This window comes from Pseudorasbora parva, chromosome 18 (genome assembly GCF_024679245.1).
Source record: "Pseudorasbora parva isolate DD20220531a chromosome 18, ASM2467924v1, whole genome shotgun sequence".
Lineage (NCBI taxonomy): Eukaryota > Metazoa > Chordata > Actinopteri > Cypriniformes > Gobionidae > Pseudorasbora > Pseudorasbora parva.
Genome location: NC_090189.1, coordinates 29,545,488 through 29,563,104, shown reverse-complemented (window position 1 = coordinate 29,563,104; position 17,617 = coordinate 29,545,488). Strand labels below are relative to the sequence as shown.

The window sequence follows — 17,617 nt, the reverse complement described above, 5'->3', positions numbered from 1 at the left end:
TTTCTACATTAAAAAAAGTATTAGTCATTACAAATTAGTCATACAGCTTTTTTCTCAAACTTCAGATACATAATTTGTATATCCAGAGACAACTTAAGTGTCATTAAATGCTATTTTCGTGTATATATTTATTTTTTTTACAATCAGAAAATTAGCCTATATTAAATATAAATGTAATATAAATATAAAAGTCAATTAAAAAATTGGTTTGAGCTTTTTTTAAGAAAGAATAAGGTGTCAATAAACAAAAGCAAGTACATTAAAGGAGAAAACAGGAATATTTTATTTGATCATACTCCACACCCTTATAAGAACGTTATTTAACGTTCTTAGAACCTAATGAGAACGTTAATTCAACGTTCCACAAACTGGACATTTCAACGTTCCTAGAACATTCAAAAACGTTTTTAGAACTTAATGGGAACGTTAGGGAAACGTTCTTATAACCTAAAATTGTTAGCTGGGCCTGCGCCTCGGCTGTTAACGGAACTGTAGTTGTTCACTGTTTAATACCGTTCAGCTTGACTGAACTATCTGATCCGGAGACTTTATCTTATCGGCACAACGAAAGGCCTGGACGTACTGTGCGCGCTGTGAAATAACCCAATGTGCTTAACCTTAAGGCTTTTCGTTGTTGTTCTCGAAAGCGTAGGCCTAATCGATGCTGGATCTCTCATAAATAGTTGCAGGACAAATAAACATGCAAGCAGTCACATCGTGACCTGGGAGAGCACAGTCTAATTTTTCTTTCATTGACTGATTCATTAAATCAATAAAATCGTTAATTAATACAGTTGAATTTACATTGTTTGCCATTTTGTGTTTATGTGAAATATTTAACTAATATTTGACTCGTTTTGATTTTTCCTTTTTGTACAATTGTCCCATGAATAAAGCACATAGTAGGCTATGTACAGCCTTTTTGTTTCATTAGACTATCAGAGAAGTAGCTAACATCACATGATCTCACATGTTAGCATTATGACTTATGAGTAGGGCAGAGGGGAAGCATGATTCTGAAAACATTATATCTGACACAATAACCCTAATGCAATGCAGCATGCGCTAACTGTTGTCCGTCAGTCAGAGTTTATTGTACCTAAATACACTGCCTCCGGGCTGCTGCGAAGCCCTGTGGCCACGCCCACACGGGAGACTCCGCCCCTGCGCCTCGACTGTTAACAGAACTAGTTGTTCACTGTTTAATGTTACCATCGTTCAGCTTGACTGAACTATCTGATCCGGAGACTTTATCTTATCGGCACAACGAAAGGCCTGGACGTACTGTGCGCGCTGTGAAATAACCCAAGGTAATGTGCTCAACCTTAGGGCTTTTCGTTGTTGTTCTCGAAAGCGTATTAGCCTAATCGATTGTCTATTAACGTTAACGTTAGTCTCCGGCTGCAGTGATGGCGTAAGAGGAAGCTGCTTTAGATCCCATTCCTTCTCCTGTGATTCCAGCCTGTTATAAACTTGTTATTGCAACTGTGCAGGGCAACGAGACATTACAGAAAAATAATATAGACATACATAGACATATATTCATCAGGAGGGATGAAACACTATAAACCGTGTGGGCGGCTAATAAATACATGATTCGTTGTGTTTCAACATGCACGCATTAGTATGACAGTCTGTTAGTCCGCTATGTGTGTTGCATAACTTCCACAGTGCATTGCTCCCAGACTAAAATCAAGACTGTCACGTGACTACAGTTTTATTTTTTTATTAAAATCAAGACTGTCACGTGACTACAGTTTTATTTTTTTTATTAACTACTAAGTTTTATGATAATAATAGTTAGGCTATTTGATTTTTTAATTAGTAAATATTCGTTGTTATTCAACACCTGTATTTATTAATTATATATTAGCATGTATTTCAATTAACTAGCCTACTACTATAGTAGTAATAATAATACTACTAATAATTAATTAATTAATGTTGTTATTATTATTATTTTGGTTGCACTTTAATTAACACTCAGGTAAGTACTGTGTTTTTTCACAAGAAAGTAGTGTGTAATATAAAGATTAAATGGTTTAAGGTTAGGTTTGGGGACAGGTTCATAACCCAGGTGGCTGTTATAACCCAGTTATTGTAATTGCTATAATAAGTACTTAGTGTGTACATGGGAAACAGGACTGTAAAATAAATTGCTACTGTTATTTTAGTAGTTAATTATATTATTAATATTAGTACAATAATAATATTATTCATTTAGTTTTATTTAGATTATTTATTATGTGACCACTAAACCATTCATTAGGGTGCATTTTTTGAAACTGAGATTTATTTTATACATCATCTGAAAGCTGAATAAATAAGCTTTCCACGGACGTTTGTTAGGATAGGACAATATTTGGCCGAGATACAACAATTTAAAAATCTGGAGTCATGTTTTTTCTGGAATTTAGGAAAAATCTAAATATTGAGAAAATCGCCTTTACGTTGTCTGAATTAAGTCCATAGCAGTGCATATTACTAATAATAATAGATTTTTAAATATATAATAATAATAATAATAACAACAGTTATTACACTCTAAAAAATGCTGGGTTAAAACAACCTAAGTTGGGTTGAAAATGGACAAACCCAGAAATTGTGTTGTTTGAACCCAGTGGATGGACCCATTAAAACAACCCAATTTCTGGGTTTGTCCATTTTCAACTCAACTTGGGTTGTTTTTAGCCCACCATAGTTGTGTCAAAGTTACAAACTGCAACAGTAAGCTTGTTGCACTTTCTCAACCACTTTGAATTAAATTGCGGATGAAAACCTGAAAAATGCCAAAAAATGATACGTTGACATCATTAAAAAAGAATAGATGTTATGGGATGATTTTGAAAACATTTTTAAAGTGCAAAGACAGCTGTGTCGTAATTAGGTCATGAGCTGATTTCTGATATTATGCAACATTTTTGTTCCATCATTCACTTTTCAAGGGCTCAGCTGTCAATCCATTATATGTTATACTTGGCTCTTACCTTTAATATATGAGATCATTACGTGAAGTTGACCTAAATGTGACAGAAGTGTAACCAGAGTGAAATGATTGACTTCCCCTTTCACAGTATGTCTCGAGAGCAGAAAGCAGTGGAGCGTGCCAGGAAGGCCTTCCTCACCGGCCGGAGCAAATCACTGGAGTACCGCATCACACAGCTAAAAAACCTGCTGCGTTTTGTCACAGAACGTCAGAAGGACATCGCAGAGGGCCTCAAAAAGGATCTCAGAAGGGTTGGTGACCCGTCCACATGTGTATTTTCCAGTTCTAATCCTTGTTTGCTTATGTGACCTGTGCTTTATATATCTGGCGACAGAGTGAGTTTGGAACTCCTTTGTATGAGACTCTGGGTCTGGAGAGTGAGATTAGCCTGGCTGTGAGAAATCTGAAAGATTGGGCAGCTCCTCGACCTGTGAGCAAGAGCATGATGACCATCTCAGACCAGGTCTATATCCAGCCTGAGCCCCTGGGAGTGGTGCTGGTCATTGGGGCCTGGAACTACCCCTGGGCAGTCACCATCGGGCCCCTCATAGGAGCTATAGCAGCAGGTAATCGGGGTCTATTGAGGAACCATGGGAATCAATTCACGTGCAGTAAGCGATTTCTGAGAAACTGTTGAAAGTGGAAAGGACTGAGCATCACAACACACTAGCAGTCAATCAGCAGTAAGGGTGTATTTTTTATTATTATAAATTAGTATGGTATTATATTTAGATTATTAGATTTATATTATAGTATTATTATTATAGTATTAGTGTGTTTGTGAATTTGTGGGCGGAGCTATAAATGGGGGGGTGCAAATCGATCCTTTTGAGTAAGGGCGAGTTTGTTTTGGTGATTTGAAATATCAACAGCATTTCTCAGAAATTGCTTACTGCACCTTTAAAAAGATGAGAGCTTAACAGATTTGTTTATGTAGCCCATTATCTATGTATTTTAAAGTTGCATATATCCAGAACAAGCCATTTGCTTTAAAGGTGCACTTTGTAGTATTTTAGCAGTAAAATATCCAAAAACCACTAGGCCGGTGTTATATATTTTGTTCAGTTGAGTACCTACAATATCCCAGAAGTTTCCAACTATTTGTAAATTGTGAGAAATTTGCTATTTTAACTAAGGACAGGGACGTTTCAGCATTGCATTTGAGGGAGTCGCCTGTCAATTGCGTCATATCTGGGCTACCCTCGGTTTCGGGTTTTATTTGGCAGGAGCGCTTTACTCTTAGCAGTGTGAACAAGTGAACGCACGGAGTAAAGTCATAACATCGTTTTAAACACACTTAAATGTATCTAATAAGATAAACAGAGCTACATTACCTCAAAATCATAACCGGAAGAGCGGATCTGTGCAGGCGAACGGCGACTGTGTCCAGTCCCGTCATAATAAAAGTCCCGGTGCTCGCGAGGCGGGTATTTGTTTAACAATCGCTCCAGCAGCCGTGCTCAGCTCCACAACACTCAGTCCTGCTCTGCTTTACACTACAGTAACGTTAATAATAACCGCATGCATGAACGTGATTTCTGCCCGAGTCCTATTTTCCACCGGCTGTGATGAGAAGACCACATCTCCCAAGATGCTGCGCTCACACTTTGCGTCATCAAACTACGATTTGTTTTGAATAGGCGCCCTCCAGTGGACGGAAAGCTGCATAGTGCACATTTAAAGGGGTTATATGTAATTGTTTTATTTTTATTTTTTTATGTGTGTGAACAGCTTGTAACAAAACTTCAAACAAACCTTCCCCGACTCCCTGGGTTGTGATGGTTACATGCGCTCTCAAGAGCCTCTATTTCGTTCATTGACACATAAAATGAAAGCTTATATAATGTTCAGGATAATGCCGAAAGAGCCATTCTGTACTGTAATGTGAACAGGGCCCAGTGCGGGGTAGCAAAAGTGGTCCGTTCAGTTCCGGGGTAGAGTGGCGGCGATCCCCCTTAGTCCGTTTGCCATCATGTTCCGGGGTAGGGTGGCAGGGGCCCCCATGCTCCGTTCCATGGGAAAGTCTCGCTCCATTTGCCATGGGACCCCCTCCAGTATGGGGCTCTATGGCGTCCTGCCCTAAAGACGGCCCTGAATGTGAATGTGTCATGCAAAGAAAAGGGGTTAATTCAAACCATAGTGTGACTAGCCAGATCTATATAGTATATAGTCTCAAATACACTTTATAATCAAATTGTCACAACAGTGTAATTTTAATGACTTAAGCCACGTTTCCACCGCAGGAACTTTACCCAGGAACCAAGAACTTTGGGGTCGTACTCGGTGTGTTTAGACCGCAGGAACCAGGGTCTAAATGAAGTTCCGGGTAAATATTTGCCCCTCCAAATGGCCCAGCTGGCGAGGTGGTACTTTTTCAAAGTTCAGGAACTTTCAAGGGCGGGACTTGGGCGCTGAACATGCTGATTGGTTGAGCTCACGCAGCATTTTATTTCAAGTTCAACCGGCATTTTTAAAAGTCTTTTGTGAGGTTCGTTCTACGTTCAGTAAATATCAGTCTTGCTCTCTGTCTGAACCGTTCGTCTCAGCCATCTCACGTTCAATGTCCGTAATAGCTGATAATAATATACATTGTCATTTTAAATCTAGCTTTACAAGCTTTCTGAATATGCTACTCTTTTCTGTCGTTGTTAATTTCCTCATTAGTAAACCTATAAATAACCAGCAAAAGCAGCACAGCTTGAATCTCTTCCATACTCGTTATTCATTTTTTTACAGTCTATTTCTCACCATGTAAACGACCTGACCGATTACTTTTTTATGTGTGCGTCCTTACATAACGTGACAGCATGCGCCGCACTCATGTTGACAAGAGAGGAAAGTTCATTATTCTGAGGGGTAAACTTTTTATTTTGTAAGTTATGAAGATAATGTTGGAATAATGTCACAGCTTATATTGCCCCGGGCAGTTTATACTTTAACTGCGCCTGACAGAAGACTTTTTTTTCTTCTGAGATGATTATTACACTTTACAACAGATAAATAGCTTATATAATACTGTATTAGTCCTGGTGGCCGTTAAGAGTTGTTATGGCTACAGTTAACACACTCCAGCTGCTGGAGAAAACAGCGTTGACATTTTTGATGCGGCAGACAAACTGCATGTGACAAAATGATTGCGATTGAAAGTCATCACATGTAAACACCAGATCAGTTTAGATAAGGTTCAGTAAACAGTCCACTAAATCTTTCAATCGGTACAAAAAATGTCATAATTTTTTGTTCATTTTTGCGGTCGCGCAAAAATGATTCCTGTCCGTCACTGACTTGGATGACAGTCGCCCGCAGTCCTACATCACCGGACTAATTTGCCTAATCTTCACGGAACTTTAGATCGCGGTGGAAACGCAGACAGTTGCAGGTCTGGGGGGAGAAAAGTTCCTGTAAAAAAAGTTCCTGGTACAAATTGTTCCGGGTAATTTTGGTGGAAACAGGGCTTTAATCTGTCAACATGATGAAAAGTTGCTGGATGCAGTTTACTTAACAGTCACTGGTGTACCGCTAACAACAAGGGTTTCTGAATTCTACATAAGAGCCCCTTTAATAATAGCAGCACTAGAGCTGCATGAGCTCTGATTATTAATATCTGATTATAGTGTTATTCATCAGCACTAATTTAATTAATAGTGTTCTAAAAAAAAAAATCAAGCATTTTAAATATTTCTTAATTATTTACATCATAACGTTTTTAAATTTCTAAAGTGTTTCATTTAGATTTTGAATACCAGATGTGACCATCTGACCGTTGTGGGACTTTTGTACATTCCGCTTTAAAACATATATAAGGCATTTGTCAGAAGAATTGGTTTTACATCATCTCCTCAGTGTGCATTGTGTAGATAGGATAAAAACATTTTAGTAACATGAGTAAAGAGCACATTTAAGGAATATCATGTTACACTGTACTTTGTCCTACCTTTGTGACACTGCCCTATGCTAATAGACCAAAGTACAATACTGTCCCTTTCCCTTAGTCACTATCAACAATATTAGCACTTGCAGGAATACTTTAGATGTTATACTTTTGCTTTCTTTATTTTTTGTCCCATTTTAAGAATAAGGCTTTGTATTAAATTGTGCACATTATTTGCAAGTTTTTTTTGAAAATGCTGTAATTCGTTTGAACTCACTATCATTATATAAAGATAGCTTAGGGTTGTATCCATCTGACTGTTATCTGTCTTAAAGAATGTTGTCCCCCTTTAGTAAAAAGTCAGGTCTGCAAAACCAAAAAGTGTTAAATGTTGTGTTAAAAGTTATACATTTATTACAGATTATACTTTTCATATTCTATAATTTATATAGATCAGTGGGTGTTACTAGTAGGTTTACATGTGGAGATGCCTGTCAATATTTAAGAAAATGTATAATAATATTGTTATATTACAATAAATACTGATATTTTGCAGGTAATGCAGTTGTGATCAAGCCATCTGAAGTCAGTTCTCACACTTCCAAAATAATGGAGGATCTCTTACCACTGTACTTAGACAAAGTAAGATTTCTTTTGTCATACATTTCTGTATACACTCAAATTGGTTTATAAATTAAATGAACCAAATAAAATGATAGTAACCCTAGCTGTAAATTTGTTTTAGTATACAGTGTAATTTATTCACACTGATGGTTCTGATCTCAGGAGTTGTACCCTGTTGTCACCGGTGGGGTGACAGAGACCCAAGAGCTGCTTAAGCAGAGGTTTGATCACATCTTCTACACTGGAAATGGCACAGTGGCTAAAATCATCATGGAAGCTGCTGCGAAACACCTAACCCCGGCTACTCTGGAGCTGGGCGGAAAGAGCCCGTGCTACATCGACAAGAACTGTGACATCGCCGTCGCCTGCCGGTCAGTCCATTCACAATAGAGAGCAACAGTCAGGCCCCAGAAGTAAAAACTCCATTCCAATTCTCCATAGGGAAATTGGTTTTAAACAACAACTTCTAAACCTTTAAAGACAGTTCCACTGTGAGCTATGAGGTTGATAATCAATATTATTTGGCATAACATTTGGCAGGCATTATTTCAACTTAGTTTAAAAATAATAATTTTTAACTCTTTTTTAACTCCATTGACAGAATTTTCTGTCTTTCCGTGTTTTCACTGTTGTACGGTAGGGTGCGCTATTACGCATCTTCTGAAAGAGTACTGAATCTCATGATCAAAACACAGGAACAAAGAAGCAGAAACAAGAGATATCCTATGTAAGCAGATGCATATGTAAAAACGTGATCATCAACATTTTAACGGAGTTCCACTTAAGGCAAGTTGTTGTAAACCCAAATGCAGTTTTATTAACTTATATCAAAACATGAAACAGACTTGGCTAAACAAACAAAAGACTTGGTTTAATATAAACTCACCAACAGCAAATTACACAAACACAATAACAGACCAAAACACATGGCAAACATGATGGCTTAAATACACAAAGACTGAAGACTAGACACACCTGTGAACAATGATCAACCAATAAACCAATGACAACAGAACACAAGACAAGGGAGAACATGGCAGGATCACATGACAAACCAAGAAGTGCATGACAAAACATGACTGTGAACATGATAACTCAAAAACATAAAAAAGGGAACATGAACCAACACCAAAACACAATGTGACAAACATTAAACAGCATATAAAACAAAACTGCCTAATGTTACTAAATTAAATGTCTACCCAGGACTAGCTACAGGATTGTGCAAGCATTACGGGTGTTGATGGACTCGAACTACTCCACTGTTGTTTTAAAAAAAAAAACTACACTGGAAAAACTAAACAGATTTTTTTTTTTTTTTTTAAAGCAGAGCGTTTGTTCTTTAATATATTGCATGTTCAGACATTTATACAACAAAATATTCTGGGGGCCATGAAATATTTGGTTAATAACGTAACTTGTAAATAACAACGTAAATAAAACACTGGTGATGAAAGAGTTAACAGCTAAGTCTGTGGTGAAGAACTACATTACCCATCAGAGAGTAGATTTCTCCTGTTTAACACTGTGAAGCTGCTTTGAAACAATCATTGTAAAAGTGCTATATAAATAACGTTTATGGAATGTCAAAGCTGCCATTATTCCAAATAAATAAATACATAAATAAATATACAAAGAAATGTAAAAAAACAAAAATAAATATATATAAATATATAAATAAATATACATAGAAAAGCAAAAAAACTAAAATGAATAATTATTAATTCATTTATTTCCATTTTTCCATATTTATGTATTTATTTCAATATATATATTTATTTATTGTTTTATTATACATTTATTCAGTTTTATTTTCATTTATTTCCACATGTATTCTTTTCTACATTTATTGATTTATATATTTATTTATTTATGCATGTATTTATTTCTACATTTATTTATTTATGCATTTATTTATTTCTACATTTCTTTGTCCGTAGGGGGATGTGGAGGGCGGGGTTTACTTCAGACATAGCAATCGAGCTCAGAGTAGGCGAGAGTGAAGCGTTGAGACCACAGTGACACCTTGTGGTGTGGCTGAAATACAATAAGTATAGCCTACTGATGTTGATACTGTCTATGATGAAGGACTTGGATATCTATACGGCCAAAATCTTATATCACGGGTTAAGTCATATCACATTAACTGTAGCCTACTGTGTTTAAATGTCCTGGGGTTACAAAGATGAACAACATCTTCAACAGATATGATAAGAGGGACTCTGAAATGGAAGCACTTGATATTTTTCATTACCAGTCAGAACTCACGGAAAGGAAGCAGCACACTTTGCACTTTAATTTTGTTTTGTTTTGTGCACAGTGAATCTGTGAAATGATTTTGAATACATGTTCTGTCATTACAGGCGTATTGCATGGGGGAAGTATTCAAACTGTGGTCAGACCTGCATTGCTCCGGACTACATACTGTGTGACCCCAGTATGCAAGACAGAGTGATTGAAGAGATCAAGAAGAATATTAAAGTATGTAGGTTCATTTGTTAATTGACAGTTTGCATCCTTTTAATTTATATTAATACATTACTGCACAGTTATCATTTTCACATATAGAGCCATGTTGTTTAAAAGCAAATGCTCTCAAGACAATCTGTTCACCCATGGGCGTGCTGGTCTGAAAACGAGGTGTGTTTAGGTTGTCTGACTATAACCAGACCAAGCTCAATTTAAAATTGAACATTGGTCTGGGGAGTCTGCTCTGTATTTTCTACTGCACAAGAGGCGTGATCAACGAGCATTATATGAATAACTCTGTATGCAATTGGATAGTCCTTCAACCAATCAGACCATAAGAGTCTTTGTCTATCTGTCATCATGTTAAACCCACCAATAGTGTGCCAGGTGGATAAGCCAGTCTGTGATTGGTTCCCGCAAAAGTGTAACAGAAGCATTATAAATTAATGTACAGGAGTTGTTGGGCGAAATCGAATCGGCAGATCAGGCTGGGTTTACCCAGTCTAGTGTTCAGGCATATTGTTGGCACATTGCTAATTTGAGGCAACTGAAAGCAACTGCACTATTGACCAACAAAACCTGGTCTAAAGTCAATAGCGCAGTATTTTTTGTGTTATTTAAAGGGTGTGTTAATAATATGCGCCTATAGTTGGTTACACAACGTGTGTGCACTCTGCTTAGTTATTACCAGTGTTGTGCAAGTTACTTCCAAACTGTAATATATTATAGATTACTTACTACTGCTATTTAAAAGTAATTCATTACACTACAATATTACTGTCTCAGAATTGTAATGCGTTACATTACACCTGTATTACTTTTGAGTTACTTTCACTAAAATAACTTCAGAAGTAGCTCTTAACATTCTCAAATGTAGGCAGAGAGCATTTTACATCCAGTAGAAGGCGATATGATGAAGCATAATGGCATGGGCCATCCAGGCTAACAGTAGAGAATTGGCAAAAAAGTGAATGCTCAAGACAATGCAAGAAATCATGACGATCCAACTCTGTTATAAGTATTATTTTAGAGGTAAAGTGATTATCTGGCAATATCTGGGAATAGCTTAGGTCTGTTCATAGACACAACAGAACTGTGTAAACTCTAAGTTATGACAATATGCGCATTTGCTATTTTCTTATTGTTGCGACATAGTTGCGAGATAGCCTAGTTATTTCGGTTTTAGACAAAGGTTGTATTTGACTGCATTTGCATTTGACTAGCCTATACGTTCTTGTCCTTATCTCTGATACACTAAGCAATGCGCATCCATCTCGCGAATGTACAGTAGGGATGAGACGGTGGGGACATTTTCCCACCGGTTAATCAAAGTGTGATGACATCACCGGTGTCTGGGCTTTTAAATCACTAGTCTATTTAACCGAAAGGAACATGCGCACTGCCGCTTGGGCATTAATACCGGGAGCGGATGCAAAGCGAGTGCTTTCAAAGAATTCCTATAAAAGTTAAGCTTCCATATGAACTGAAAACGCGCCAGTGCGCGCACACCGTGAATGACAGCTCGTTAGTAAACGCGCGCTCTGTGTGCGGCCAAGCAGATTTTTAGTTTCGGTTTAAAATTAGCCTATTATTCTTAATGAAGTACACAACACAATGACAACCCCCCTTTATTAGGCGCTTTTACATTTTACTTTTAAACCAAATCTTCCGCGATCATCTGTCAGCTCAAGATCACACGTTCGGCTCATGCTTAGCAGACACCTTCAGTTTTTATTTGAACGGCCTGTTCTCTAACTGAACTAAATTACTTTATTACTATAAAAAATCTAAACGACGGTGTCACGGTGTGCAGTAGTCTTATTCTGTCATCTTCACCCAAGTGTTGTTTATAGGCATTAGGCCTATAGTTTGGCAGAGCAGCGCACGCCTTGTCTCTCGTCCGTTCTTCGACGCGCTTGCCGTTGTGCTATTCTTTGAAACGACAGAGACTTTAAACCTTCTTTAGCCACTTTTCCACCGGCCAGCGCGAGCACAGAGACTGAGATCATGCCTGCGGCACTTCTGTAAAATCCGCAATAAACACGTACGGCTTCACTGGACTATATCACACCATATCCAAAAGTACACCAGCAAGAGGGAGATGAATTGAAGTACTGAATTGAAGGAAAATGAAGTAGATCGCTATACAAAAATATATCAGAAGCTGTCATTTAGTATTTAATTACTAACCTGGACACCACACGCGGCTATTAAATGACCACGAACAGGTAATAACTTGCATTTTTCATGCGTTAATGTATCGCGCCTTTTTTCCTTTTCCTTTTTCGTTTTATTGTATTTCTTTTTTTTTGGGGGGGGGGGGGGGGGGGGGGGGTAACGCACGCGTTACTGGAAATGTACCGAGTAAAATATTACTGAAAATTGATTAGTAATGCCTTACACTACTGCGTTACAGCAAAAAGTAATAAGTTACTGTAATGTATTACTTTTGTAATGCGTTACTCCCAACACTGGTTATTACACACACGCGCAGTAGCTCACAGACATTTCTAAATATAAAAAATAAACAGATTCCCTCTCCAGAGAAGCATTTAGTCTTTCCGCTCGCAAATTCCTGTAAATAGCAAATCCACCATGGTGCAAGCGCAACTGCCTTTTAAAGGTAATGGAAGATGAGACTCTGATTGGTTTATTGCACATTATGCCCAAAACACAACCATAACTCATTAAGTACTCATCACTAGGTACAACCTTTTAAGACCATGCACCTGGTGCACCGGCGCCATGCCCTTCAGACCATGCACTCAGACCATTAAAATAGAGACCTAAATGTCATTAAAAAATATATTATTAAGATAAATTGTTCATAGTTAGTTCATGATACCTAATGCATGAACTATCATTAAAATATAGATCTTATTGAAAAATTGTTACCTTATCATAAATTCTATTGATTTATTTTAGAAGGCTAATAATGAAAAGTTTGATGTATGATTACTAGTATACTAGTGTGTGTTTGTGTGTATATATATATATATATATATATATGTATATATATATATATATATATATATATATGTATATATATATATATATATATATATATATATATATATATATATATATATATATGTATGTATACCAATGATCATACGTCAAATTTTTCATTATTAGCCGTTTGAATCTATATAATTTATGGTAACACTTTACAATAAATTCTATATTTTAATGATAGTTAATGCATTAGGTATATATATATATATATATAAATTTAAGTCTAAATAAACGTGCAAATAAATAGATTTTATTTATCATATGAATATACGTTTTTTTTTAGTCTTTGCTATTTAACATTCTACAAATATAAAATTTCAAATGAGCTAACACATACTTTCATTTTCTAATGATCAGGAATTCTATACTGAAGACCCCAAAAAGTGCCTGGATTATGGACGCATCATCAATCAGCGCCACTTCAAGAGACTGATGTCATTGATGGAGGGCAGCACCGTCGCTGTGGGGGGTGAAAACGACGAGTCGGAGTGCTACATCGGTATACTTTAGCTGCATTGCTAATGCTAAGTCACTACTAGCATTTTCAGTAGATGGTGAAACCGATTTATTGATTAATCACAGTGTAAACACATTTATAACTCTTTGTTCTTAACGGCTTCCAGTGTCATCCGCTTCCATTTATTGACAAAAACTGCTGCTTTATATTGCAATCTGTATTTGTTATCATATTTGAGTGAATTATCATAATCATGATCTAACACACTGATTAGTAGCACTAATAGTTTTACGGTTTACTGCACTTTATTCTTCTTCTAGTTATCTACCTATAGCGGCTAATGAGTCAGAGGTCTCGCACATTCACAGAAAATTGCTCACATCCATGTTACAGAATAAGGGATTTATTCAACATGCATCTCTTTACAGCTCCAACAGTTTTAAGGGACGTGAAGCCGGATGCCAAGGTGATGCAGGAGGAGATCTTCGGGCCTCTGTTGCCCGTCCTGACAGTGAGCAGTGCAGATGAAGCCATCAAATTCATCAACCAGAGAGAGAAACCCCTTGCCTTGTACATCTTCTCTTCAGACAACAAGGTTTTAATTGATATAGAGAATTTGTGATACAGAGAAAAATGGTGTTCTACTTAAGAAAAGTGTACAGATCTGTCCTTTCACTACAGCTGATCAAGCGTATGATTGCGGAGACCTCTAGTGGTGGAGTGTTGGCCAATGACTGTCTGATGCACTTCTCAGTAAGCTCTTTGCCTTTTGGTGGAGTTGGTGAGTTCTTTTCTTTTTTCCCTGAGAATTAAAGCTATATCTCTGGCAGAAGCTTGCATGTCATGTGACGTGTGGACTGTACTGTAGCTCAGCTCTTCGACTCCCCCTGCAGGTAACAGTGGGATGGGACGCTATCACGGCAAGTACGGCTTTGATCACTTGAGCCACTTGCGCGGCTGTCTAATCAAACAGCTGAAGATGGAGGGGGTGAATAAGATGCGTTATCCACCACATACAGCAGATAAGCTGGGCTGGGCACGCTTTTTCGTCCTCAAACACGTCGACTTTGGCAGTCTGGGCCGCATGGCTCTACTGGCTCTGTTGGCGGTCTTTATTGCAGTGATTTTACAGGTAACAGACCATCATGTGAAATAAGATTTTTAAGAATACCATCATAGATTTTAATTTTAGTCATATTATATATATATATTTATACTTAGTATTTTATAGATTTGTCTTTATTACATTTGTTTATATTATATTTATGTATAATATTATTTATTCAAATTACGTATACAGTCATAAAAGTTATTTTTATATAAATGTAGAAATTTTGTATATATATATAAACATGTTTTTTGTAATATTTAATATACTGTATTATATAGATATAATTATACATATAAAATATATTGATAGTATTTAAACTTTTTTATAAAACAATAATAATTTAATATTTTTTAATTTTTTATATATTATTTTTTTTATTTTTATAAAACAGCTATACCAATATGATTGAAGACACCAAAGTTCAATGAATAAAATGCATCATTAATAATTATCAGAATAAACAATTCCTCCTCCAAATAATAAACTATTATTTGGAGGAGGAATTGTTTATTCTGATAATTATTATACACACATATATATATATAATATAAATATATATATATATACACACACACACACACACACACACACACACACACACACACACACACACACACACACACACACACACACACACACACACACACACACACACACACACACACACACACACACATATATATAATTGAAAACACCACTGTTTCATAGAATTTATTACTACTAATAATAATCAAAGTAAACAATTCTTCCACCAGCTAATAATGTTTATTATACTAGTATAGATTGTTTCCATATATAATTATATAAACATAATTCATTTATATTATATTATATTATATTATATTATATTTGTATAAAACGTCTATACTAGTATGATTGTATATAAACATGATTTTAAATGTTTTTTATATTATATTATAGTATGTTATTATACTGTACATACTTTTTATTCTTTTTTTCAAAACTTGTTGTTTCTTTTTATAAAACATGTCTTACATGTCTCATCCAATCAGGTTTTAGAGTTAAAAAGTCCCTCCTCATGAAACTTTTCCTGACAGACTCATATTGTTTTTTTGTTTTGTTTTTTACAGAGAAACTATACGGATTAAGAATGTGAATGATATGAAGAAATCATACCTCCACCCAGAAGACCTGGGTCAGATGGTGGGCTAACTCCTACTAAAGTGCTGCTTCTGTCCTTTGCCTTTGTTTTATTATCATGGCCATGATTCATGATTTCCATCATTATGACAATGCTGCATTTTAGGTCATTTAAAGTAAACGAACGTGCCGTTTTAATACTAATAATTCTGATATCTGAAGCACTTTAATCAGTGTTTATTGTAGAATACACTATTTTTATGCAGACCCTCGCCACCCTATTCATGTTTGGGATGTTTTTAAATGAAGGAAATTAAGGTCTCTCAGAATAAAGTTCACGATTTCCTAAGCAATATATAAACACATAACCTATGTGAATTTGGAAGAAGATGTCCAGCATTTTCAAGAAATGCACATTTCAAGTCTAAACGTGAGTTTTGCGAACCCTTCAAGAGCAGTTTGTGCTGCAGTTATATGGTTCCGCCAGATTTATTTATGAAGTGCCATATGAAGAAAATATTATGATGATAGTTATCCTGAATGTTCAGTTTAAAATGGATAGTTCACTCAAAAATGAAAACTGTCATCACTCACATGATGTCCCAAACCAGTTTGTCTTTCCTTTTTCTATGAAACACAAATGAAGGAATGTTGAATAATAGTTATGCTGCTCTTTTGTCACACAATACTAGTGAATGGGGACTGCCATATGGGTTTGGACCATGTGAAGGTGATTTTGGTGAACTATTTCTTTAAGAATGCAGACCAACTATACCATATATGTAATGTGTTCCTGATAATATTTCTTCAATATACCTGACAACATTTCACTCTAATAATATATGCTGACATTTGTATGCTCTGTATCTGAAGGATCAACACATTTTTAGTACTTTTAGAGACTTTTACAGAAATCATTTTTAATGCAACAATAAACAGTTTTTACACAACTGCATGTGGGTTTTCTGGTTTAATTGTGTAGCTTCTGGCATCTTGCTGACTGAATGTTTGTCATGGCTTCTGTTTCTGTTGTATTATTCTTTATCTGGCTCTTTGTTGTCCTCCTACACATATACACAGACGCACACACGTACTCTTCTTGTGGTTAACACCAATTAAATCGACACACTGACACATTAACTAAAATGAATCATTTTTAAACACAAACAAAAGCTCTTTCATTAACTCATTACAGAGGGGTAGTAAGAGTCTCAATAGCTGAGCATAAATGCATTTTTTACTTCTCTTTTAAATGCTGCACCAAACAGAAAGCCATGAGGCATCAACATCGAGTTTAACGCAGATGAACTGAACACTGCTCTTTACTGCTGGTTTGGCCTATAAACGTAGTCTAAGGTCAGCCTGAATATTCCTTTGTGGAACGAGGAAGTAAAACTGGTTCTGCAGCTTGTAACCTGTTTCGATGAAACTAGCTTCTACGTTTACAGGCTCTAGAAAGACGAGAATTAGTACTGAAGATGCACTGTAAATAACCCACTGTAAGGATGTTTGGGGTGTTTTAAAATATGTATATAGTAAATCAAAAGAGCATGTGATAAATAAACACTTCTCACTGGTTGAGACTCTGTTTTTCATACCATTTGACTTGTGATCCCTGTGGAGCTGCTGAGGTGTCAGATATCAACATGTGAGGGTGTTTTGCTAATACTGTAAAACAGGTGGAAAGGAAGGAGGAAATATCTTTTGTTCATTGGTCTTTGTCTCATTGATTTTGTTAAGCAGAATGATGGCAACCTGTTTAAATGCAACTTCAATTGGATTACTATATTCAGGGTTATTATAGGAAATGAAAACTAAAACCATGAAAAACATTTTAGTTACTCAAACATTAACTGAAATGTGTGTGTGTGTGTGTGTGTGTGTGTGTGTGTGTGTGTGTGTGTGTGTGTGTGTGTGTGTGTGTGTGTGTGTGTGTGTGTGTGTGTGTGTGTGTGTGTGTGTGTGTGTGTGTGTGTGTGTGTG

General features: G+C 36.3%; 1 protein-coding gene across 1 annotated transcript; it reads left to right on the top strand.

Annotated features, from left to right (window-relative positions):
* The first annotated feature begins 1,147 nt into the window (after positions 1-1,147).
* aldh3a2b (aldehyde dehydrogenase 3 family, member A2b) lies at positions 1,148-16,584 on the top strand. The gene is made up of 11 exons (XM_067423050.1): positions 1,148-1,310; positions 3,075-3,237; positions 3,321-3,552; positions 7,414-7,499; positions 7,644-7,852; positions 9,845-9,962; positions 13,323-13,464; positions 13,851-14,017; positions 14,104-14,203; positions 14,316-14,554; positions 15,625-16,584. The coding sequence occupies exons 2-11, from the start codon at positions 3,076-3,078 to the stop codon at positions 15,640-15,642; spliced, it is 1,473 nt and encodes a 490-aa protein (XP_067279151.1). The 5' UTR covers positions 1,148-1,310; position 3,075; the 3' UTR covers positions 15,643-16,584.
* Positions 16,585-17,617: the final 1,033 nt, after the last annotated feature.